Consider the following 24442-nt stretch of genomic DNA (forward strand, 5'->3'; position numbering starts at 1 on the left):
AAAGGACTACGGTCACACTTACTTTGAGCTTGCAGTATCTAGTCTGACTCTTTATCCAAGGCATCAAAACTGGCGACGAGATACAGATGACAAACCCCAACCAACAATGCAGAGAACTGTGGGCATCTTGGAGAAATTTTCGGAGGGACATAATTGGGAAACCTTCGTGGAGCGATTTGATCAATACTTCATGGCCAATGAGCTGGAAGGAGAAGGGAACGCTGCCAAATGAAGGGTGATCCTCCTCACTGTTTGGAGGGCACCAACATATAGCCTCATGAAAAACCTGCTCGCTCCAGCAAGATCCACAGAGAAATCATATGAGTTGTGCACACTGGTCCGGGACCATCTAAACCCGAAAGAAAGCGTCTGATGGCGAGGTATTGGTTCTACACGTACAAGAGGTCTGAAGGCCAGGAAGTGGCGAGCTAAGGCGCCTTACAGGACATTGCGAATTTGAAGGAGACTTGGAGCACATGCTCAGGGACTTCTTTGTACTTGGCATTGGCCATGAAGTACTACTTCGCAAACAGTTGACTGTAGAGACCCCAACCTTGAGTAAAGCCATTGCGATAGCCCAGGCATTTATCTCCACCAGTAACATTACCAAACAAATTTTCCAGCACATTGGTGCTGCTGCAAGTACTGTGAACAAAGTAACGTTTTCGAATCGAAATGTACATGGCAGGACTTACACGCCTGTAGCTGTACGTCCGCAGATGACTCGGAGTCCGCCATCAAGGGTGATGAATACAAGGCAATTAACAGAATGGCAGGCAGTGACTTGTGGGGTACCGCAAGGTTCTGTGCTGGGGCCCCAGCTGTTTACATTGTACATTAATGATTTAGACGAGGGGATTAAATGTAGTATCTCCAAATTTGCGGATGACACTAAGTTGGGTGGCAGCGTGAGCTGCGAGGAGGATGCTATAAGGCTGCAGAGTGACTTGGATAGGTTAGGTGAGTGGGCAAATGCATGGCAGATGAAGTATAATGTGGATAAATGTGAGGTTATCCACTTTGGTGGTAAAAACAGAGAGACAGACTATTATCTGAATGGTGACAGATTAGGAAAAGGGGAGGTGCAACGAGACCTGGGTGTCATGGTACATCAGTCATTGAAGGTTGGCATGCAGGTACAGCAGGCGGTTAAGAAAGCAAATGGCATGTTGGCCTTCATAGCGAGGGGATTTGAGTACAGGGGCAGGGAGGTGTTGCTACAGTTGTACAGGGCCTTGGTGAGGCCACACCTGGAGTATTGTGTACAGTTTTGGTCTCCGAACTTGAGGAAGGACATTCTTGCTATTGAGGGAGTGCAGCGAAGATTCACCAGACTGATTCCCGGGATGGTGGGACTGACCTATCAAGAAAGACTGGATCAACTGGGCTTGTATTCACTGGAGTTCAGAAGAATGAGAGGGGACCTCATAGAAATGTTTAAAATTCTGACAGGTTTAGACAGGTTAGATGCAGGAAGAATGTTTCCAATGTTGGGGAAGTCCAGAACCAGGGGTCACAGTCTAAGGATAAGGGGTAAGACCGAGATGAGGAGAAACCTCTTCACCCAGAGAGTGGTGAACCTGTGGAATTCTCTACCACAAAGTTGTTGAGGCCAATTCACTAAATATATTCAAAAGAGAGTTCGATGAAGTCCTTACTACTCGGGGGATCAAGGGGTATGGCAAGAAAGCAGGAAGGGGGTACTGAAGTGCATGTTTAGCCATGAACTCATTGAATGGCGGTGCAGGCTAGAAGGGCTGAATGGCCTACTCCTGCACCTATTTTCTATGTTTCAATGTTTCTATGTAACACCTTGTTGGCGCTGCAGGGGTGATCATCGATTCAATTCATGCCGCTTCAAAGGATACGTTTGCAAGGGATGTGGAACAATGGGACGAGTTGCAAACCCTGCTAATCCTGCAAACCATCATGTTGCAGAGGAAGACAGATCCACGGTGGATCATGACGAACCAGAGCCTCAGACCGAGGAGGCAGAGGTATATGGGGTGCACACATTTACCACAAAGTGTCCCCCGATAATGCTGAAGGTTGAATTAAATGGACTCCAGGTGTCCATGGAGCTGGACACGGGCGCAAGCCAATCCATAATGAGTAAAAAGACTTTCGATAAGTTGTGGTGCAACAAGGCTTCAAGGCCAGTCCTGACTCCTGTTCGTACCAAACTTAGAATGTACACAAAGGAACTGATTCCCGTAATTGGCAGTGCTACTGCAAAGGTCTCCTACGACGGAGCGGTGCATGACTTACCACTCTGGGTGGTACCGAGCGATGGCCCCACGCTGTTCGGCAAGAACTGGTTGGGAAAGATACGCTGGAACTGGGACGGCGTCCGAGCGCTTTCGTCCATCGATGACGCCTCATGTGCCCAGGTCCTAAGCAAGTTCCCCTCACTGATCGAACCAGGCACGGGAATTTCCAAGGAGCAAAAGTGCAGATCCATTTGATTCCGTGGGCACGACCCATCCATCACAAGGCGAAGCGGTACCTTACATGATGAGAGAGAGTGTGGAGATCGAGCTGGACAGGCTGCAACGAGAGGGCATCATTTCGCTGATCGAATTCAATGAATGGGCCAGTCCGATTGTTCCAGTCCTCAAGGGAGACGGCACCGTCAGAATCTGTGGTAATTACAAAGTAACTATCAATCGTTTCTCGCTGCAGGATCAATACCCGCTACCAAAGGCAGACGACCTATTTGCGACGCTGGCGGGAGGGAAAACGTTCACAAAGCTGGACTTGACCTCGGCCTACATGACGAGGAGCTGGAGGAATCTTCGAAAGGCCTCACCTGCATCAACACACACAAAGGTCTTTTCGTTTACAACAGATGCCCGTTTGGGATTCGGTCGGCCGCGGCGATATTCCAGAGAAACATGGAAAGCTTGCTGAAGTCGGTCCCGCACACCATGGTCTTCCAGGACGACATCTTGGTTACAGGCCGGGACACCGTCGAGCACCTGCAGAATCTGGAGGAAGTTCTTAAGTCGGCTTAATCGTATGGGGCTCAGGCTCGAAGTGCGTTTTCCTGGCGCCTGAAGTGGAGTTCTGGGGGAGAAGAATCGCGACGGACAGCATCAGGCCCACCGATTCGAAGACTGAGGCAATCAAGAACGTACCGAGATCACAGAACATGACGGAGCTGCAGTCGTTTCTAGGACTCCTGAACAATTTCGGTACCTTCTTACCGCGTCTTAGCACTTTGTTAGAACCCCTGCACTCTTTACTACGTAAGGGAGATGAATGGGTATGCGGTAAAAGCCAAGAAAATGGCTTTGAGAAAGCTAGGAAGCTGTTATGTTCAAACAAATTGCTTTTATTGTACGATCCATGTAAACGTTTGGTCCTAGCATGTGATGCGTCGTCATACGGGGTCAGGTGTGTATTGCAAAAAAATCTAATGAATTTGGGAAATTGCAACCGGTTGCTTATGATCCAGAAGTCTGTCTAAGGCCGAGAGGGCCTACAGTATGATTGAAAAAGAAGCGTTAGCATGTGTTTACAGGGTAAAGAAAATGCACCAATATCTGTTCGGGCTCAAATTTGAATTGGAAACCAACCATAAGCCGCTTATATCCCTCATTTCTGAAAGCAAGAGGATAAATACGAATGCATCGGCCTGCATCCAGAGATGGGCGCTCACGTTGTCCGCATACAACTGCGCCATCCGCCACTGGCCAGGCACAGAAAACTGTGCCGATATTCTCAGTAGGCTACCATTGCCCACCACCGGGGTGGAGATGGCACAGCCTGCAGATTTAGTTATGGTAATGGAAGCACTTGAGAGTGAGCAATTACCTGTTACCGCCCGATAGATTAGAACCTGGACATACCAGGACCCCCTATTGTCTTTTTAGTAAAAAAAAAAACTCTGTGCTCCACGGGAGTTGGCCTCGTGTCCCATTAGAGATGCAGGAAGAAATAAAGCTGAACCAGCGGCACAAAGATGAAATGTGTATATATATATATATATAGGCAGACTGCCTCCTCTGGGGTAATTGAGTAGTTGTACCAAAAAAGGGAAGGAACACTTTCATTAGTGATCTCCACAGTACCCACCCAGGCATTGCAATGATGAAAGCGATAGCCTGATCCCATGTGTGGTGGCCCGGTATCGATGCAGACTTAAGAATTCTGTGTGCACAAATGTAATACATGTTTCCAGTTTAGCAATGCACCCAGGGAGGCGCCACTAAGTTTATGGTCTTGGCCCTCCAGTGGTCTAGGATTCATGTTGACTATGCAGGCCCATTCTTGGGAAAAATGTTTTTAGTGGTTATAGATGTGTACTCCAAATGGATTGAATGTGTGATAATGTCGGCAAGCATGTCCGCTGCCACCATTGAAAGCCTACGGACCATGTTTGCCACGCACGGCCTGCCTGATGTTCTTGTAAGTGACAATGGGCCGTGCTTTACCAGTGCCGAATTCAAGGAATTCATGACCCGCAATGGGGTCAAACATGTCACGTCTGCCCCGTTTAAGCCAGCGTCCAACGGTCAGGCAGAACGAGCAGTTCAAACCATCAAGCAAAGCTTGAAAAGGGTAACCGAAGGCTCACTGCAGACTCGCTTATCCTGAGCCCTGCTTAGTTACCGTACAAGACCCCAGTCGCTCATCGATGTCCCTCCCGCTGAACTCATGAAAAGGGCACTTAAGACAAGGTTCTCGTTAGTCCACCCTGATATACACGAACAAGTAGAGAGCAGGCGGCTTCAACAGAATACATATCATGATCGCGCAAATGTGTCACGTGAAATTGAAGTAAATGATCCTGTATTTGTGTTGAACTATGGACAAGGTCCCAAGTGGATTGCTGGCACTGTTTTGGCCAAAGAGGGGAGTAGGGCGTTTGTGGTCAAACCCGCAAATGGACTCACCTGCAGGAAATACTTGGACCAAACCAGGTTTACGCACTATCCAGAACAACCCACAATAGACGCTACCTTTTTCGACCCTCCCAACTCACATAAGTGGCAACCGACCCAACAGTTGACCACGAAGCAGAACCCATCACCCGCTGCAGCCCAGCGAAGGCCCAACAAACGACTCACCAACACCAGCATTTGCACCGAGACGATCAACCAGGGAAAGGAAGACCCCAGATTGACTCACATTGTGAATAGTTACACTATTGACTTGGGGGGGAGAAAGAGAGAGAGAGAGGAAAGAGGAAGTGTTATGTATGTCAACCTGTAAATACCATGTCTAACCGCTAGAGGGCTTATCCCCTGGAGTCCCAAGGGATCCCACAATCCCTTGGGAGCAGCTGTATATAAGGAGGCCTCACAGGCTGGAGAGTTAGGCTGAGATCTGTAATAAAGGACTACGGTCACACTTACTTTGAGCTTGCAGTATTTAGTCTGATTGTTTATCCAAGACATCATAACTTCAGTATGAAGGGTTTTCATCCTCTAAAGGTACAGCTTATGTGGGATGACAGTCATCTAATTCGACATGTTAATGCTTATTATCCTGGAAGCTGCTGTGATTTTTCTTTTGTCCTATGGCAATCCATGACCGCTAGATTTCTGCATCAAAACAATATGTTGGTGATTGCTTGGAGACAAACTATTTCTAGACTTTAGCCTGCACAGCAGCTACTTGAGGTAATCCAAATGCTTATGTACCATGGCCCTGATTTTTTACTCTGACAGTTAGAAACTTACCCACTGCTCTGGAAATGAGAACAGGGATATTTTAACATCTGAGTCTGATTAAAGTCCCGCTGCCAACTTCACACCCATTCCCACCGAGAAGTGGCCTAAAATTGCATGGCACCCACTGTGGTGGGATTGGCCTCCTATGCAGTTTTGCAGGGTTCTTAAGATTGAGAAAGGGCTGCAGTTCCACGGGGGGGGGGGGGCTCACAATCAGGAAGTGGGGTAATGTTCACAGCAGCGATGGCCTAAGCTTTCATGCTCCTCCTGGTCCCACGGTGAAAGTATATTTTAAAAACATTGTTTTTGCTTTTTAAAATCTCCTCCTGGCCTGGATCCTCCTTCCCACTGTTTTCACCCAATAGGAAATTAATTGTGGTTTCCCATTCAGGCCACTGAGTTAAAATTGCAGTCGGTGCCCGCAGATGTCATCAGGACCCGACATGCAATATGAAGTATAATGTGGATAAATGTGAGACCTGGGTGTCATGGTACATCAGTCATTGAAGGTTGGCATGCAGGTACAGCAGGCGGTTAAGAAAGCAAATGGCATGTTGGCCTTCATTGCGAGGGGATTTGAGTACAGGGGCAGGGAGGTGTTGCTGCAGTTGTACAGGGCCTTGGTGAGTATTGTGTACCTGGAGTATTGTGTACAGTTTTGGTCTCCTAACCTGAGGAAGGATATTCTTGCTATTGAGGGAGTGCAGCGAAGGTTCACCAGACTGATTCCCGGGATGGCGGGACTGACCTATCAAGAAAGACTGGATCAACTGGGCTTGTATTCACTGGAGTTCAGAAGAATGAGAGGGGACCTCATAGAAACGTTTAAAATTCTGATGGGTTTCGACAGGTTAGATGCAGGAAGAATATTCCCAATGTTGGGGAAGTCTAGAACCAGGGGTCACAGTCTAAGGATAAGAGGTAAGCCATTTAGGACCGAGATGAAGAGAAACTTCTTCACCCAGAGAGTGGTGAACCTGTGGAATTCTCTACCACAGAAAGTTGTTGAGGCCAATTCACTAAATATATTCAAAAAGGAGTTAGATGAAGTCCTTACTAATAGGGGGATCAAGGGCTATGGCGAGAAAGCAGGAATGGGATACTGAAGTTGCATGTTCAGCCATGAACTCATTGAATGGCGGTGCAGGCTAGAAGGGCCGAATGGCCTACACCTGCACCTATTTTCTATGTTTCTATGTTAAATGGCCCCGTTGGCTTTGGGTAGGTGCATTTGGCGCCTGCAGAATAGAGTAGGTTAAAATCAGGAACCATCAGTTCCCTACATCATTTAAAAAAAAAAAAATAATAATTCTTGGGATGTGGATGTTGCTGGCATTTACTGCCCATCCCTAGTTCCCCTTAAGTTGGTGGGCTGCTTTCTTGAATTGCTACAATCCATGTGGTGATGGTGCTCCCACAATTCTGTTGGGTAGGGAGTTTCAGAATTTTGACCTTGAGACAGTGAAGGAATGGCGATATATGTCCAAGTTAGGATGGTTTGTGATTTGGAGGGCAACTTGGAGGTAATGGTGTTACCATGCACCTAACTCCCTTGTCCTTTTCGGTGGTGAAGGTCACTGGTTTGGGAGATGCAGCTGAAGAAGCCTTGGTGAGTTGCTGTAGTGCTTCCTGTAAATAGTACATACTACAGATATGGTACGTATATGGTGAAAGGAGTGGATGGGGTGCTGATCGAGCGGACTGCTTTGTCCTGAATAATGTTGAGCTTCTTAAGTGTTGTTGGAGTTGCACCCATCCAGACAAGTGAAGCATATTCCATCATTCTGCTGACTTGTGCCTTGTATGTGGTAGAGAGGCTTTCGGGAGCCAGGAAGTGAGCAACTCGCCACAGAATACCCAACATTTGAATGTATGTGACTCGTCCACTTCAGTTTCTGGTCAATGGTGAGTCCCCTCCAGGATGTTGATGGTGGGGGACTAGGCAATGATGATGCCATTGAATGTCAAGAGCGGGTGGTTATGCTGCCTTTTTGGAGATGGTCACTGCTTGACATTTGTGTGGCGCTAATGTTACTTGCCACTTATCAGCCCAAGCCTGGATGTTGTCCAGCTCTTCAATATCTGAGGAATTGCGAATGGAGCTGAGCACTGTGTAGTCATCAGCGAACAGCCCCACTTCTGACTTTGTGATGGAGGAGTCATTGATGAAGCAGCTGAGGATAGTTGGGCCTGGGATGCTGCCCTGAGGAACTTCTGCATCATTGTCCTGGGTCTGAGATGATTGGCCTCCAACGACCACAACCATCTTCCTTTGTGCCAGGTATGACTCCAGCCACTGGAGAGTTTTCCCCTAAACCCCATTGATTTCAGTTTTTGGTGCCACACTCTCGAATGCTGCCTTAATGTCAAGGGCGGTCACTCTCGCCTTACTTCAGAAAATAAGCTCTGTATCCATGTTTGGACCGAAATACTTTGGTTCTGTCTTCACGAAGGAAGACACACATAACCTTCCGGAAGTACTAGGGGACCGAGGGTTTAGTGCGAAGGAGGAACTGAAGGATATATTTATTAGGCGGGAAATTGTGTTAGGGAAATTGATGGGATTGAAGGCCAATAAATCCCCGGGGCCTGATAGTCTGCATCCCAGAGTACTTAAGGAAGTGGCTCTAGAAATAGTGGATGCATTGGTGATCATTTTCCAACAGTCTATTGACTTTGGATCAGTTCCTATGGACTGGAGGGTAGCTAATGTAACACCACTTTTTAAAAAGGGAGGGAGAGAGAAAACGGGTAATTATAGACCAGTTAGCCTGACATCAGTAGTAGGGAAAATGTTGGAATCAGTTATTAAGGATGAAATAGCAGCGCATTTGGAAAGCAGTGACCGGATCGTTCCAAGTCAGCATGGATTTATGAAAGGGAAATCATGCTTGACAAATCTTCTGGAATTTTTTGAGAATGTAACTAGTAGAGTGGACAAGGGAGAATCAGTGGATGTGGTGTATTTAGACTTTCAAAAGGCTTTTGACAAGGTCCCGCACACGAAATTGGTGTGCAAAATCAAAGCACATGGTATTGGGGGGTAATGTACTGACGTGGATGGAGAATTGGTTGGCAGACAGGAAACAGAGAGTCGGGATAAACTGGTCCTTTTCAGAATGGCAGACAGTGACTAGTGGAGTGCCGCAGGGCTCCGTGCTGGGACCCCAGCTCTTTACAATATGCATTAATGATTTAGATGAAGGAATTGAGTGTAATATCTCCAAGTTTGCAGATGACACTAAACTGGATGGCGGTGTGAGCTGTGAGGAGGACGCTAAGAGTCTGCAGGGTGACATGGACAGGTTAGGTGAGTGGGCAAATGCATGGCAGATGCAATATAATGTGGATAAATATGAGATTATCCACATTCGGGGCAAAAACACGAAGGCAGAGTATTATCTGAATGCTGGCAGATTAGGAAAAGGGGAGGTGCAATGAGATTTGGGTGTCGTGGTTCATCAGTCATTGAAAGTGGGCATGCAGGTACAGTAGGTGGTGAAGAAGGCAAATGGTATGTTGACCTTCATAACTAGGGGATTTGAGTATAGGAGCAGAGAGGTCTTACTGCAGTTGTACAGGGCCTTGGTGAGGCCTCACCTGGAATATTGTGCTCCGTTTTGGTCTCCTAATCAGGGAAGGACGTTCTTGCTATTAAGGGAGTGCAGCGAAGGTTCACTAGACTGATTCCCAGGATGGCTGGACTGACATATGAGGAGAGACTGGATCAACTGGGCCTTTATACACTGGAGTTTAGAAGGGTGAGAGAGGATCTCATAGAAACATCTAAGATTCTGACGGGACTGGACAAGTTGGATACGGGAAGAATGTTCCCAATGTTGGGGAAGTCCAGAACCAGGGGACACAGTCTTAGGATAAGGGGTAGGCCATTTAGGACTGAGATGAGGAAAACTTCTTCACTCAGAGAGTTGTTAATCTGTGGAATTCTGCCATTAAGGGTTACGGGGAGCGGGCGGGTAAGTGGAGCTGAGTCCACGGCCAGATCAGCCATGATCTTGTTGAATGGCGGAGCAGGCTTGAGGGGCTAGATGCCCTACTCCTGTTCCTAATTCTTATGTTCTTATGCCGCAGAGAGTTGTTGATGCCAGTTCATTGGATATATTTAAGAGGGAGTTAGATATGGCCTTTACGGCTAGGGGCATCAAGGGGTATGGAGAGAAAGCAGGAAAGGGATACTGAGGGAATGATCAGCCATGATCTTATTGAATGGTGGTGCAGGCTCGAAGGGCCAAATGGCCTACTCCTGCAACTATTTTCTGTTTCTATGTTACTCCTTCCAGCACTTTGTTGATGATTGGGAGTAGGCTGATGGGCGGTAATTTGTCAGGGTGGATTTGTCGTGCTTTTTGTGTCTCTAGGACAGATAAGTAACCTGGGTGATTTTAATTACCCACCCACCGGTTTCTGTTAAAATTGCCCTCTGATTTGTTTGCAAAGTCATTAAAAATAGACCATTATCAAGTTATTCAGTACAACTTATTTAACCATGGAATAACTTGGATTAAAATAACAAATAGTTACATCAGATGAATGTCACATGAACCATGAGTTACACATTAAGATCCTGACCACTGGTCATGCAATGTACAGTGTTAGCATTTATCTCCATATTCTCCCCCCTTACCGTCACTTTACTAACAATAAGCGGAGTGATTATTTGCATGAACAAGTTCTGCGCATACGCACCGTATGGGGGCAGGGCCTAAAAACTATCCCACCCCATCAGAGTCGCCATGTGCACCGAAGGTTCCAGCCACTGGCCTGTGGCCACAACCACGTTTCCTCCCTGTGGAGAAGGGCGGGGCAGTGTGGGGAAGAGGAGAAGAGACAGGATTGGCCAGGGGTGTGGGGGCGGGGAAGAAGAGGAGGAGAGGGGATCGTAGGGGTAGAGGAGAGAGCACACAGAATATTGAGATGAGAGCAAGAACGTGATCCAGATGGAAAGGCAGATCATGCGCGCTCTCTTTTTCTCTTTTTCCCCCCCCAGCCCCCGCCCCCGCCCCCCTGGTTAGACATGGATCACGTTCTTCCAACTGGATGAATTCGTGAATCCTTTCTCACACTGAGCAGGCTTCACCCCATTGTGAACTCGCTGGTGTGTCAGAAGGTTGGATGCACACGCACACCCCACACGTATTGGTTTACTGACTGGAAAATCCTTACTAGCTTCCTGCTATAGTAGCAGCCCTTGAGATCCGGAGGCCATTGAGTATTTGTTGTACTTGTTTTCCATTTCCTATTTTAATGAGTGCCTCTGCCTTAAAGTTGTAACTTTGATCTTGGACCCTTCATTCTGTATTAAAGCTTCCTGTTCAACGCCTGAACTGCCTTCCAGTTAAGCAATGCCTCGATTTCAAAATTCTCATCCCTATTTTCAAATCCCTCCATGACCTTTCCCCTCCCTATCTCTGTAATCTACACCAGCCCCACAACACCCCCTAATTCTGCCCTCGAGCATCCCTGATTATAATCGCTCAATCATTGGTGGCCGTGCCTTCTGTTGCCTTGGCCCCAAGGTTTGGAACTCCCTGCCTAAACCTATCCGCCTCGCTACCTGTCTTTTCTCTTTCAAGATGCTCCTTAAAACATAGCTCTTTGACCCAAGCTTTAGGTCACCTGCGCTAATTTCTCCTTATGCGGCTTGGTGTCAAATCTTTAATCTCATAATACTCCTGTGAAGCACCTTGAGACGTTTCACTATGTTAAAAGCGCTATATAAATATAAGTTAAGAATATTTATCTCTTCCAAAAGATAAAAACCCCATAAAACTCCAAAGAAGTAACTATCCCACTAATTAGAGTATAACGTTTTTGGACAACTATAATTAGAATTGCAGAACATTAGATAACAGAGGATCTTCACAAAGCTAGCTACAGATCCACTTTCTGTAGGCTGCCTGACGTGACCGGATCACATTACACATTGCATTGCAGAGTTCTCCACTGCAGGCAGGATCAAATTACACATTACAGACAAACTGTTGGGTGTGTCTGTCCTCCAAGCATCCTCCTTTGTCCACCAATCAGAAATCTGGTCTAACCCATTTGTGATTCAATAAACACGGCCAACAATAAGCCTGTTTGAAGTAGCTCCACCTAGTTATGCCTAGTTTGTAGATGATACAGTAACCAACTAGTCTAAGTCACTACAATCCTCTCACCAGAACTTTTATTCAGATTCTATTTTAAATTCTGCTGATAAGCAGAGCACATAACTGTAAAATTAACGGGTTACTGTACCAGCTAATAATTTTCCTTTATGTTCAGGTGGCTGGGGAATGGCACAACATTGGCACATCAATCGGAATTCAAATGTTGGTGAGGGAGAAAAAAACAGCTGGAGACCATAGCACATACTGCATCACATAGGGCTGGATTTTCGGCTTTGCTCATTTCAGGATGGTATGACGGCGGGGCGGTAAAGTTTGTGCCCGGGAACAGTTTGCGTCGCAGTCAGCAATATTCAGCAGCTGAGCCCTGAGTGTGGAACGGAGTGCTAAGGGAGGCATTGCACATCTCTCTTCGGGAGCTATGCTGGCTGAGCATGCAAAAATCCCGAGCTAAACAGCTGGCCTCGGAGTGCTCGGAGAGGCCGGGGGAGGAAAAAAAACCCACCAAAAACATTCCCAATAAATAAGTCCCGCCACCACAACATAAACTGCAAAAAAAACAATCACACTTACCTGAGGTCGACATTACTTACCTCACTGCAGTCACTATAGGTCAGACCGTCTGCTTTCACAGCGTTCTACGGATTGGGCAGGAGCCAAAAATCGAGCTGGTGTCACAACCAGGGGTGTTGCACACCAGCTCTCCTCTTCTGGGCGATAATGCTCCACATCCTGCCAAAACCGGCCCCGAAAACCCCGGTGGAGCGCTGGATGCTGGCCGCCTGCCCGGAAGAGCTTACCGCTGCTGCCCCTCCGGGGTGAAATCAGAGGCAGCAACCAGCCGAAAATCCAGCCTAAAGTACTTTATAATTTTGCAGTTATTCACATGACCAGCAGCGTGTGCGAATATTGCAAAGTTAATTCATTTTTGTCATTTGAGTGATATCTTTATAATTTATCTAAAACCAGCAAAGATACAATTTTTGTACATGACTGCTGTTTATCTGTTAGCTATGTAATCTTCTGAGAAAATGTAAAATGAACTATTGAACAAGCTTTATTTTTTCTTTTTATTTAAATAGCGCCATGTTGTAACGCAGACGGGTGGGAACCGGAAATTCAAGTGCACTGAATGTGGAAAAGCATTTAAATACAAGCATCATCTAAAGGAGCACTTACGCATCCACAGTGGTAAGTACAGAATTTCTTTTGGTGCCTTAGTGCTTCAAGTAGATGGTAAAGGAGGATGCTTGTTGATGAGATGTACTTTATCTTCCAAATATCAAATCAAACATATCCATGTGTTAGCCTGATTAGTTGTTTTCCTGTGCTCTCTTCTCTATCGCCCACACTCACCTCACAGAGTGGCGATCGACTTCCCTCAGAAATGCTTAATGCTGTATTGAACCTTTTCTTTGGGGGAAAAAAAGAGATTGACAGTTAGGAGGATAAGTGCAGATGTAAATGGAGCAGTACAGTTGCAGCCATGTTGGGATGAGGCAAGTCATAATCTGTGAAGTGCAAGTGGGCAAATTTGAATGTAGCTTTTTATATGGGATTGATATCCTGCCATGTTCCATTGACTACTTTTGTAGATTAGAGATTTCTGCCCCCTCTTCCTCTGGAAGGTTTACCAATGATTATTCATCTGCCTTAAGGAATCAAATAAATTGGAACATTTCTGGTATTGCAAATTATACACGATCTGAATTCGCCAAATGGCTTTTGTCATTCCTGACTTGAATTTTCACTATTGTAGCTGCTTTAACCAAAATTCATCAACATGGGCTGCTTATGTTTGTAACTTTAAATGGAAGAAGTAAATAGCATCCATTTTCCTCACTGCTGTAAAGTACCTGGAACACGTTACTATGTTAAATGTTTTATATAAATACAAGTTGTCATTACTTTCTGGCATTTAGCAGATTTCTCTTCATTTATCTTTTAAGGTAATAAGTGATCAGTCAGTGGGTAAAGGACATCAATGAACGTATACTAAAAGTTTTTGAATCCGCCCCCCCCCCCTCCCCCAGTCAACTGCTCTTTAAAAGGAAAATATCTATTTTTCTATTCCCAGATCAATTAGTGATAAATAGTGTCATTTTAACCTTTGAAGTAGTTTTGGTCCTGCAGTACACATGCAGATATTATTTAAAGGAATTAAAAGTACTCCAGTATGCCTGCACCACCAAGATTCAAGTTATACATATCCTGTAATGGGACATATTGTTTGAAAACACGACGGCGTTTGACACAAGTACACTTGCACTAGATATCAGTCTTTGGAATTGGTTCCGCTTTCCAAATCCACAAAGCACTTCAGGCCAGAACATATTTTCCCTTGGGACTGATCTGTTTTAAGGGCATAATTCGAGATGTCACCACTATTTCTTCAAGTGACTGAGCACAATGCATTTGGCTTTTTTATGATCTTAACTATCCACCTTGTCATGAAACCTGAGGGGGTCTGGTGGTTCCATCTGTCTTGACCCAACCAATACAATCATTCATTTAAGACTGATCCTTCTGAAATGCATAGTCACTGACCTCGGCCAATGAATGCTCTGACCATCTTTGAAAGACCCATCCCCTTTCTGCCTTTTCTCTGATTTGTTTCAGTTAAGTTATTTAAAAATATTTGCATGTTACTCAAAGCCCCTTGGAATCTAGATTTGGGGTGAGTGGAAGGAAAAACCGCATGAGCTAGAAATTCAGTAGTGCCCCAAATTTAGAAAAGTTGAACAAGTAGTGGCAGGTGCTAATCATTCTCTCCTCCAGCGATATTCAGTTTTAGCTCCAAGAGGGAAGTGGAGCGCTAAATCAAGCGCTAACCACTTCTCGTAGTCTGAGAGCCGGGCGGTAGCGGCAGAGCGCCAAACAATTTCGAGTGCATTGGTAACTGCATGAGAGGCTGCTTCCCTCACCAATGATGCTGCACAAGCTAATTGTCGGCAGTTCTATTTTGCAAGGCGACCTGCACGACTGCCATTACAGCCCCACTCTCACAACTTGTACCAGTGAAACATGAAAAACTTTGCACAGGCACCGGACTGGTACAAATAATAACGGTTGCGCTAGCTGAAAACCATTCCCTTTAATTACCGTTCCCCAAGTGGCCCACCTCCTCTTGCTGGTGTTGTCCGCACGAGGTGATAAAGCAGAGGGCGAGAGTCAATTTTACATTCGGGGCGATAACTGGGTGCTGTGCACTTTATGACGTCACGATCTGCGAGGAACTAGGAGCTAGTGCTAAATCGGCACTGAAGTCCGTGGGCATTGCTGCATTCGCCGCACCTGGTCGCTATCCCCTTAGCGCCCCCACCCTCAGGTGCTAACGGGAGGCGCTCAGCGACCGAATTTCTCCCCTATGAGAATAGTACTGCCTTTAGGCCCTCATTCTTTGATGCTGCCTGCTCAGATCTTTTGATAAGTTTAGTGTGCAAACCACCAATTTTTAGTATCCTTACCTACTATGTCTTGTATCTCAGGTTATGCCTCAATCCTTGATGTATTATAATTGACCACTTCCAGAGATTTATTTTTCCTTGCATCTTTCTTTCATCCACCTTTTACAGCCCACTATAACATTAGTTTGAAAGATCGAAATTACTCAGTTGGTTAAGACTCTGTGGGGGGCACTTTAAATTACAGCAGGGTGTAAAACGGGTGATAACTGATCCGACCGCCTGTTCTACACCTCTGCCAAAGTTGAAAGTTCCAACGTGTGTAACTCCGTAGAATGTACAGCACAGAAACAGGCCTTTTGGGCCAACTGCTCTGTGCCAGTGTTTATGCTCCATACGAGCTTCTTCCCACCCCATTTCATCTAACCTTATGTAACTAAGCCATACAGACCAAAAAAATTCCAGATTCAGTCCCTTATCTGTGCTGCGCTAGCTGATCTCCGCTGGAGCAGCAGTTTCACTACTTGGATTGTCTACAGTGCATGTGAGCTAGTCTAGACAATGAAAAAATCAAGCAGAATATGTGTCTCTGATTGCTAATTAGTAGTCCCTGCTTGAAAAATATCAGTGCGTGGACATCAGGTCAAAACGGAATCAAGCTTTCCTGAGGTGTCCCAAGTCAAATAGCCTGCCAACATTTGCCAAAAACTAGAAAGCTGCTAGTCCTTGTGGAACTGTATCCCTGCATGAGTCAGCACCTTAGGAGCAGAGGGATGAGAGAAAAAAATAAAAATTGGTTTGAAAGGATTTGAGTACATTTTCTTTGGTCTTGGCTGGAGTTTGTGAACTTTTTTTCTCCAGCGTGCATTATGGAAATCTGTACAGGAGATAGCATGAAATTGTCTGCAGGAGGAGAGGGTACCTTCATATAGATTTATAGGGTAGAATGTATCCAAATTTACACTAGCCCACACTTACAAATTTGAGTTTTTGTTGGATATTATATAAACTGGTAACCTGTTGCAAGATGCATTATTCATGATCTTTAAAATGGAAGCATACATGACTGCCAAGAATATCAGGTCACTATGAACACCTTGGGTAAAGCTGTTGGGGCTTCATTACAAGGCAAATTTTCTGCTTAGGGAATTGGCTGAGGAAAAGCCAACAAAACCTGAAATTTATTTGGAATGACCATGGGGAGTCAATTCTAAATGTAAAAGAACATCAACTGTCAATGGCAAAAAGGGGTCAAAGTAAAGGTTATATCAGGTCTGTGCCACCTAAAAGGGAAGACCAGAGGGGATAGATAGAACTTTGGCCTGTAGGATTCCCAATTGTAACGGACACCAGTCAGTGACTAACTTTTTGATCAAGAAATCTTCCTACCAGGCAGCTTCTCTCTGATAGTTGTTCATTATTTTGTCAAGTCAGATGGCAATTGTATTAGACCAGGAGAGTTGTCTCACTCCTATGATGTAATTCTTGGAGCAGCAAATTAATTAAATAGGGTCTGATCCCTGTACTGTCCTTTATCCTGTCTTTCTTTTCTTTTGCAAAAGTTTGGGTTCAATGCTTTCAAAATAAGACTTTAGACTGGAGCATCCATCCTTTTGACTTGATTTGCAGATTTATTTTTTAATGCCTCTTTGAATTTTTCACCATTTTATAGATTAAAAAATGAGTAAGAAAGCTCCCTTTAGTGTTAAGATTTGTGAAAGGGGCCTGAAAGGTAAAGCATTTTGGCTTTGTTAGCACCTCTGAATCAGAAGATTGGTGGATTGAAGTCTTATTCCAGGAACTGAGTGTCATACTCTGTCATGTGCTGTAGTGTATTGCTGCATTGTTGAAGGTGCTGTCCCTCAAACGAGTCATCTACCTATTCTGATGCTTTAGGTGGATGTGAAAAATCCTATGAGGAACTGAAAGTTCTCTCATAGCTCTGGCAAACATTTCCTCCCTCAAACAATACTACTAAAAATGGATTAACTGTGGTCATTCATCTATTTTCTGTTTGTGGGATCTTGTTGTATAGAAAACGGCTACTGTTTACCGACTATAAATTACCTGTGAAGTAATTATCTGTGAAATGCTTTGAAATATTTCAGAAGAATGTGATACAGCTTTATTTTTTCCATTGGATCTCTTGAAAATTGAACATACTGAGCAGTCGAGTCAACCAGACATCTTTGAAGTTCTAACATGCTATACCACTGGGGCTAAAGATTTGTGTAATTGTAGTGTTTGCTGAGATTGCCTGTGAAATGTATACATTTTTATTGCATGCTGGCAGGTCATTGGATAAAATAAAAACTTAACATGAGCTATGATTGTCTGGTCATGTAATGCCTGGAAGTGCTCTGGCCTTTTTGTAAGCTGGCTACAGGGAATAAGCTTCATATTGTTATTAAATGCTATTTTGTGGACTTGTCTTCCAAAAGTCACACTTTAGATAGGCCTCAACAACAAATCATAGTTAACCCATTTCCCCCCATCCACCTTTGATAGTGCTATGGTATTACAATTTGGTGTGCCTTCCCCCCCACCCCACCCCCCCATTTTTCACTTGCATTTTGAGCAAATTTAAGCTTTCACAAGTGGAACCATATCCCTTATGATCTGACACGATCAACCCATTACATGTCAGGAATGAGACTCGTGTGCCACAGGATTAATGACCACCATTTTCTCCAAGATACTTGACACTGGAAGTTGCACAGTTGCTGACCATGCAGTTGTGACCTCTCCATTAAGTAGAAAATACAATGTTGTCTGGCTAAAATTACACTGATATTTTATTTACAAGCATTAGGATTACACAGAAGTGAAAGTCTACAATATATCTGTGATAACAACAAAGATTGATTCAGTTTACAAGAGTACTAATCAAAATACCTCATACCTGTTGGGGAGGGTTTAAACTAGCTTGGCAGGGGGATGGGAACGTGAGAATAGTAGGGAGAGGAGAAAGCTGGAATTAGAAAGCAAAAATGTAGAGAGTGAGTTTGAAGAACAGAGGAAACAAGCAGGAAAAAAGGGTAGAAAAACAAATGTAAAAACTATTTGCCTAAATGCACATAGCATTCGTAATAAAATAGATGAGTTGACGGCACACATACATACAAATGACATGGTTGCAAGGTGACCAGGACTGAGAACGAAATATTCAGGGGTATTTGACAATTCGGAAGGACAGACAGAAAGGGAAAGGAGGTGGGGTAGCACTGTTGCTAAAGGATGGGATCAGTGTGTTAGTGAGAAACAATATTGGCCTCAGAGGATAAAGATGTTGAATCAGTTTGGGTGGAGATGAGGAATAATAAAGGGAAAAAGTCGCTGGTGGGTGTACTCCATAGGCCCCCTAACAGTTACTGTTGGACGGTGTATAAATCAAGAAATAATGGAGGCTTGTAATGAAGGAATGGCACTAATGAGTGATTTTAACCTTCATATTGATTGGACAAAGCAAATTGGCCAGGGTAGCTTTGAGGAGGAGTTCATGGAGTGTATCTGGGATAGTTTCCTTGAACAGTACATTGCAGAACCAACCAGGAAGCAGGCTACCTTAGATCTGGTACTGTGTAATGAGGCAGCATTAATAAATGATCTCGTCGTAAAAGATCCTCTTGGAATGAGTGACCATAATATGGTTGAATTTCAAATTCAGTTGGAGGGTGAGAAAGTTGGTTCTCAAACCAGGGTCCCAAGCTTAAATAAAGGAGACTACAAAGGTATGAGGGCAAAGTTGGCTAAAGTGGACTGGGAAAATAGACTAAAGAATGGGACAGTTGATGAGCAGTGGCAGACATTTAAGGAAATAGTTCATAACTCGCAAGAAAAATATATCCTTAAGAGAAGGGATAACCATCCATGGCTAACTAAGGAAATAAGGGAGGGTGTCAAATTGAAAACCAAGGCATACAATGTAGCCAAGACTAGTGGGAGGCCAGAGGATTGGGAAATTTTTAAAAGCCAGTAGAGAACAACTAAAAAAATGATTGAGAGGGGAAGATAGATTATAAAAGTAAACTAGCACAAAATATAAAAACAGATGGTAAGAGTTTCTACAGGTACATAAAAAGGAAGTGGCTAAAATAAATGTTGGTCCCCTGGAGGATGAGACTGGGGAATTGATAATGAAGAACCGAGAAATGGCAGAGACTTTGAACAAATATTTTGTATCGGTCTTCACGGTAGAAGACACTAAAAACATCCCAATAGTGGATAATTGAGGGGCTATAGGTAGGGAGGAATTTAATATCATCACTATCAGTAATGAAGTAGTAGTAGGTAAAATAATGGGACTAACGGCGGACAAGTCCCCTGGATCTGATGCCTTACATCCTAGAGTCTTAAGAGAATTGGCTGCAGAAATAGTAGATGCATTGGTTCTAATCTAGCAAATTCCCTGGATTCTGGGGCGGTCACAGCAGATTGGAAAACTGCATATGTAACATCCCTATTTTAAAATAGGAAGCAGGAAACTACAGATCAGTTAGACTAACATCTGTCGTTGGGAAAATGCTGGAGTCCATTATTAAGGAAGCAGTAGTGGGACATTTGGAAAAGCATGATTCAATCAAGCAGAGTCAGCATGGCTTTACGAAAGGGAAATCATATTTGACAAACTTGCTGGAGTTCTTTGAGGATGTAATGAGCAAGGTGGATAAGGGGGAACCAGTGGATATGTGGTGTATTTGGATTTCCAGAAGGCATTCGATAAGGTGCCACATAAGAGGTTACTGCACAAGATAAAAGCGCACGGGGTTGGGAGTAATATATTAGCATGGATGGAGGATTGGTTAACTAACCGAAAACAGAGAGTTGGGATAAATGGGTCATTTTCTGGTTCACAAACAATGACTAATAGGATGTTGCAGGGATCGGTGCTGGTCCTCAACTATTTAGAATCTATATTAATGACTTGGATGAAGGGACCGAGTGTAATGTAGCAAAGTTTGCTGATGATACAAAGATGGGTGGGAAAGAAAATTGTGAGGACGACATACAAAATCTGCAAAGGGATTGGGCAAATATTTGGCAGATGGAGTATAATGTGGGAAAATGTGAGGTTATCCACTTTGGCAGAAATAATACAAAAGCAAATTACAATTTAAATGGCGAAAAAGTGCTGCAGTACAGAGAGACCTAGGGGTCCTTGTGCATGAAACACAAAGTTGGTATGCAGGTACAGCAAGTAATCAGGAAGGCAAATGGAATGTTGGTGTTTATTGCGAGGGGGATAGAGTATAAAAGCAGAGAAGTCCTGCTATAACTGTACAGGGTGTTGGTGAGGCCACACCTGCAGTACTGCGTACCGTTTTGGTCTCCATATTTAAGCAAGGATTTACTTGCATTAGAGGCTGTTCAGAGAAGATTCATTAGGTGGATTCCGGAGATGAGTGGTTTGACTTTTGAGAATAGGTTGAGTAGGTTGGGCCTATACTCATTGGAGTTCAGAAGAATGAGAGGTGATCTTATTGAAAATTATAAAATAATGAGGGGGCTAGACAAGGTGGATGCAGAGAGGATATTTCCACTCATAGAGGAAACTAAAACTAGGGGACATAGTCTTAGAATAAGGGGCCGTCGATTTAAAACTGATGAGGAGAAATTTCTTCTGAGGGTTGTATATCTATGGAATTCTCTGCCCCAGAGAGCTGTGGAGGCTGGGTCATTGAATATATTTAAGGTGGAGATAGACAGATTTTTGAGTGAGAAGGAAGTAAAGGGTTATGGGGAGCAGGCAGGGAAGTGGAGCTGAGTCCATGATCAGATCAACCATGATCTTATTAAATGGCGGAGCAGGCTCGAGGGGCCAAATGGCCTACTCCTGCTCCAATATCTTATGTTCTTAATACATCATATCTATCCGAATACGTTGTACCGATCAGAACACATTGTACTGTACAGTTGAGGTTGAGAAGATCAGCCATGGTCTTATTAAATGGGCTCGATGGGCCATATGGCTTACTCATAGAAACATAGAAATTAGGTGCAGGAGCAGGCCATTCGGTCCTTCGAGCCTGCACCGCCATTCAATAAGATCATGGCTGATCATTCAACCCCTTTCCTGCTTTCTCTCCATATCCCTTGATCCCTTTGGCCGTAAGGGCCATATCTAACTCCCTTTTGAATATATCTAACGAATTAGCTTCAACAACTTTTTGCGGCAGAGAATTCCACAGGTTAACCACTTTCGGAGTGAAGAAGTTTCTCCTCGTCTCGGTCCTAAATGGCTTACCCCTTATTCTTCGACTATGACCCCTGGTTCTGGAACTCCCCAGCAACGGGAACATTCTTCCTGCCTCTAACCTGTCCAATCCCATCAGAATTTTATGTGTTTCTATGAGATCCCCCCTCATTCTGCTAAACCCCAGTGGATACTGTTGTGTATCTGTAAAGCATGCACTCCCATGTTCCGCCACCAGGGAGTTCATCCCCTGAAGTCCCAAGGGATCCCAGCATCCCTTGGGAGTACTGCATATAAGCTGACCCCTAAGGCCTGTTCCTCACTCTGGAGTGTCTTACTAAAGACTATGGTCACTGTTACTTTAACCTCCCTGTGTGCAGCCTCATCTGTGTTAGGAACACAACAACTGGCGACGAGTACACGAATCCAACGCAAAGATGCAGCTAACTGTGGGCATCCTGGAGAACTTCTCGGAGGGTGAAGACTGGGAAGCCTATGTCGAATGGCTAGACCAGTACTTTGTAGCCAACGAGCTGCACGGAGAAGGAAGCGCTGCAAAAAGGAGAGCGGTCCTCCTCACAGTCTGCGGGGCACTGACCTACAGCCTCATGAAGAATCTTCTGGCTCTGGTGAAACCTACAGATAAGTCGTATGAGGAGCTGTGTACACTGGTTTGGGAGCAGCTTAACTCAAGGGAGAGCGTGCTGATGGCAAGGTATCGGTTCGACACGTGCCAGCGATCTGAAGGTCAAGAAGTGGCGAGCTACGTCGCCGAGCTAAGGCGACTTGCAGGACAATGTGAGTTTGATGGCTATCTGGAGCAAATGCTCAGACTTTTTTGTACTGGGCATTGGCCACGAGACCATCCTACGAAAACTTTTGCCTGTAGAGACACCGACCCTCAGTAAGGCCATTGCGATAGCACAGGCGTTTATGTCCACCAGTGATAACACCAAACAAATCTCTCAGCACACAAGTGCTAGCAATGTTCATAAATTAACTGGAATTATGTTTGCGAGCAGAAATGTACAGGGCAGAACCCACGAGACTGCAACTGCCAGCAGGCCTCAGGTGACCCAGATGACTGAGTCCCCAACAAAGGATGAATGCAAGGCAATTCACACCTTGTTGGTGTTGTGGAGGCTTCCATTCAGCCTATTCATGCCGCTTCAAAGGATATGTTTGCAAGAGCTGTGGAACAATGCGGTACCTCCTGCAAGCTCTGCAAAACCTGCTAACCACCACGTGGCAGAGGAAGATCGGTCCATGGTGGATCAAAGCAATTTCGAGCCTCAGAGGAGGCAGGTGCTGAAGTACATGGGTTGCACACATTTTCGACAAAATGTCCACCCACAATGCTAAATGTAAAATTGAATGGCTTACCCGTAGCCATGGAACTGGACACTGGCACTAGCCAATCCATCATGAGTAAAAAGATGTTTGAGAGACTGTGGTGCAACAAGGCACTCAGACCAGCCCTGAACCCCATCCACACGAAACTGAGAACGTACACCAAAGACCTTATCACTGTCCTGGCCAGCGCCATGGTCAAGGTCATCTACGAGGGCACGGTGCACGAACTGCCACTCTGGATTGTCCCGGGCGATGGCCCCACACTGCTTGGAAGGAGCTGGCTGGGGAAAATCCGCTGGAACTGGAATGACATCTGAGCACTATCACATGTCGATGAGGCCTCATGTACCCAGGTTCTTAACAAATTTCCTTCCCTTTTTGAGCCAGGCATTAGAAACTTTTCCGGGGCGAAGGTGCGGATCCACTTGGTCCCAGAGGCACGATCCTTTCACCACAAGGCGCGAGCGGTACCTCACATGATGAGGGAGTGTAGAAATCGAACTGGACAGGCTGCAAAGCGAGGGCATCATCTCCCCAGTGCAATTCAGCGAGTGGGCCAGCCCGATTGTTCCAGTACTCAAACGTGATGGCACGGTCAGGATTTGCGCCAATTATAAAGTAATTATTAATCGTTTCTCGCTACAGGACCAATACCCGCTACCTAAGACAGACGACCTATTTGCGACACTGGCAGGAGGCAAGACGTTCACCAAGCTCGACCTGACTTCGGCCTACATGATGCAGGAGCTGGAGGAGTCTTCGAAGGGCCTCACCTGCATCAACACGCACAAGGGATTGTTCATCTACAAAAGATGCCCGTTTGGAATTCGGTCAGCTGCAGCGATCTGTCAGAGAAACATGGAGAGCCTACTCAAGTTGGTACCACACACAGTGATCTTTCAGGACGACATATTGGTCACGGGTCGGGACATCGTCGAGCACCTACAAAACCTGGAGGAGGTTCTCCAGTGACTGGATCACGTCGAGCTGCAGCTGAAGAGGTCGAAATGCGTCTTCATGGCAACAGAAGTGGAGTTTCTGGGGAGAAAGATCACGGCGGACTGCATTCGGCCCACAGACGCCAAGACAGAGGCTATCAGGAACGCGCCCAGGCCACAGAATGTCACGGAGCTGCGGTCGTTCCTGGGACTCCTCAACTATTTTGGTAACTTCCTACTGGGGTTAAGCACCCTCTTAGAGCCTCTACATGTGTTATTGCGTAAAGGTGAGAACTGGGTATGGGGGAAAAAAAACAAGTAATTGCTGTTGAGAAAGCCAGAAATGTTTTATGCTCCAACAAGCTGCTTGTATTGTATAACCCATGTAAAAGACTTGTGCTAGCATGTGACGCGTCATCGTACGGAGTCGGGTGTGTATTACAACAAGCTAACATTGCGGGGAAGTTGCCACCTGTCGCCTATGCTTCCAGGAGCCTGTCGAAGGCCGAGAGGGCCTACAACATGATTGAGAAAGAGGCATTAGCGTGTGTGTTCGGGGTAAAGAAAATGCATCCGTACCTGTTTGGCCTCAAATTTGAGCTGGAAACCGCTCACAAGCCCCTCACATTCCTGTTCGCTGAAAACAAGGGGATAAATACTAATGCCCAGCCTGCATACAAAGGTGGACACTCGCGCTATCAGCGTATAACTATACCATCCGCCACAGGCCAGGCACCGAGAACTG

The 24442-nt window shown here is 45.3% G+C and overlaps 1 protein-coding gene and 1 long non-coding RNA gene across 3 annotated transcripts in view; one reads left to right on the forward strand and one right to left on the reverse strand.

Annotated features, from left to right (window-relative positions):
• zeb1b (zinc finger E-box binding homeobox 1b) overlaps positions 1-24442 on the forward strand; it is a 194194-nt gene that overhangs the window by 149952 nt on the left and 19800 nt on the right. For both annotated transcript variants that reach the window (XM_070881524.1, XM_070881525.1), the window contains one exon: positions 12892-13000. In XM_070881524.1, coding sequence (XP_070737625.1) covers positions 12892-13000 — 109 coding nt within the window. The remainder of the gene's footprint in view (positions 1-12891; positions 13001-24442) is intronic.
• LOC139264663 (uncharacterized) overlaps positions 12887-24442 on the reverse strand; it is a 45353-nt gene continuing 33797 nt past the window's right edge. Inside the window, exon 3 of the long non-coding RNA XR_011593392.1 lies at positions 12887-13222. This is a non-coding gene — a long non-coding RNA (uncharacterized lncRNA). The remainder of the gene's footprint in view (positions 13223-24442) is intronic.

The sequence above is a fragment of the Pristiophorus japonicus genome, chromosome 5 (genome assembly GCF_044704955.1).
Source record: "Pristiophorus japonicus isolate sPriJap1 chromosome 5, sPriJap1.hap1, whole genome shotgun sequence".
Lineage (NCBI taxonomy): Eukaryota > Metazoa > Chordata > Chondrichthyes > Pristiophoridae > Pristiophorus > Pristiophorus japonicus.